Below are 1,274 nucleotides of genomic sequence, written 5' to 3'. Positions count from 1 at the left end.
TTACAGGAACTAATGCAGTCAAAACTTAGGGCCAATAGAACAGCCATTACTGAGTTCATCCTGCTGGGCTTGGTGGAGACACCAGGGCTACGACCAGTTGTCTTTGTAGTCTTCTTCTTTGCCTACCTGGTCACAGTCGGGGGCAACCTCAGCATCCTGGCTGCCATCTTCATAGAGCCTAAACTCCACACTCCCATGTACTTCTTCCTGGGGAACCTATCAGTGCTGGATGTTGGGTGCATCACCGTCACTGTTCCCTCGATGTTGGCTCGTCTCCTATCCAACAAGCGTACAATTCCCTATGGAGCCTGCCTCACACAGCTTTTCTTCTTCCATCTCTTGGTTGGGGTAGACTGCTTCCTGCTGACAGCCATGGCCTATGACCGATTCCTGGCCATCTGCCAGCCCCTTACCTACAGCACCCGAATGAGCCAGACAGTCCAGAGGATATTGGTAGCTGTGTCCTGGGCTTTAGCTTTCACCAATGCACTGACCCACACAGTAGCCATAGCCACACTCAACTTCTGTGGTCCCAATGTGATCAATCACTTCTATTGTGACCTCCCACAGCTCTTTCAGCTCTCCTGCTCCAGCACCCAACTCAACAAGCTGCTGCTCTTTGCTGTGGGTTTCATAATGGCAGGTACCCCCTTGGCTCTCATCATCACCTCCTATGCCCATGTGGCAGCTGCAGTCCTACGAATCCGCTCTACTGAGGGCAGGAAGAAAGCCTTCTCCACATGTGGCTCTCATCTCACTGTGGTTGCCATATTCTATGGTTCAGGTATATTTAATTACATGCGACTGGGTTCAGCCAAGCTTTCAGACAAGGATAAAGGAGTTGGGGTCTTCAACACTGTTATCAACCCTATGCTGAATCCAATCATCTACAGCCTCAGGAACCCTGATGTACAGGGTGCCCTCTGGCGGGTGCTCAAGGGGACATCGTCACTAGCTTGACAAGGTCTTGAGTTCTGGAATGTCACTCTCTCATTTTCTCTTTCTGAACTGAAAGAGAAATACTCTAAAGCCAGTAACTAAGACAAATGGTCCTTAATTGCTTCTGCCTCCCAGCAAAACATGAGGTTTTTTGTTAGGGATAATAGTTAACTGAGACCATGCCCCAGTTATAGACAGTAGGTGTGTTAAGCTCTGCTAAGGGCAGCCCCTCTGACAAATTACATCTTCAGTTGCCACATGCTACCTTTTCTGTGTAGAAGTGGAACCTCAGAGCTTTGACTATTACAGCTTCATATCCCACAGGAAGGTTATAG

General features: G+C 48.9%; 1 protein-coding gene across 1 annotated transcript; it reads left to right on the top strand.

Annotated features, from left to right (window-relative positions):
* Positions 1 to 960, top strand: LOC123929851 (olfactory receptor 3A1). Its single transcript, XM_045985948.1, has one exon. It carries the CDS (start codon positions 13 to 15, stop codon positions 958 to 960), a length of 948 nt encoding a protein of 315 aa, XP_045841904.1. The 5' UTR covers positions 1 to 12.
* Positions 961 to 1,274: the final 314 nt, after the last annotated feature.

Source organism: Meles meles, chromosome 18, assembly GCF_922984935.1.
Source record: "Meles meles chromosome 18, mMelMel3.1 paternal haplotype, whole genome shotgun sequence".
Taxonomy (NCBI): Eukaryota; Metazoa; Chordata; class Mammalia; order Carnivora; family Mustelidae; genus Meles; species Meles meles.
The sequence above is the reverse complement of the archived record's forward strand: the minus strand, read 5'-3'. Positions and strand labels throughout refer to the sequence as shown.

Excerpts from the sequence above, each read along its gene's own strand:
- LOC123929851 (XM_045985948.1), top strand. The coding sequence starts at position 13 with ATGCAGTCAAAACTTAGGGCCAATAGAACAGCCATTACTGAGTTCATC.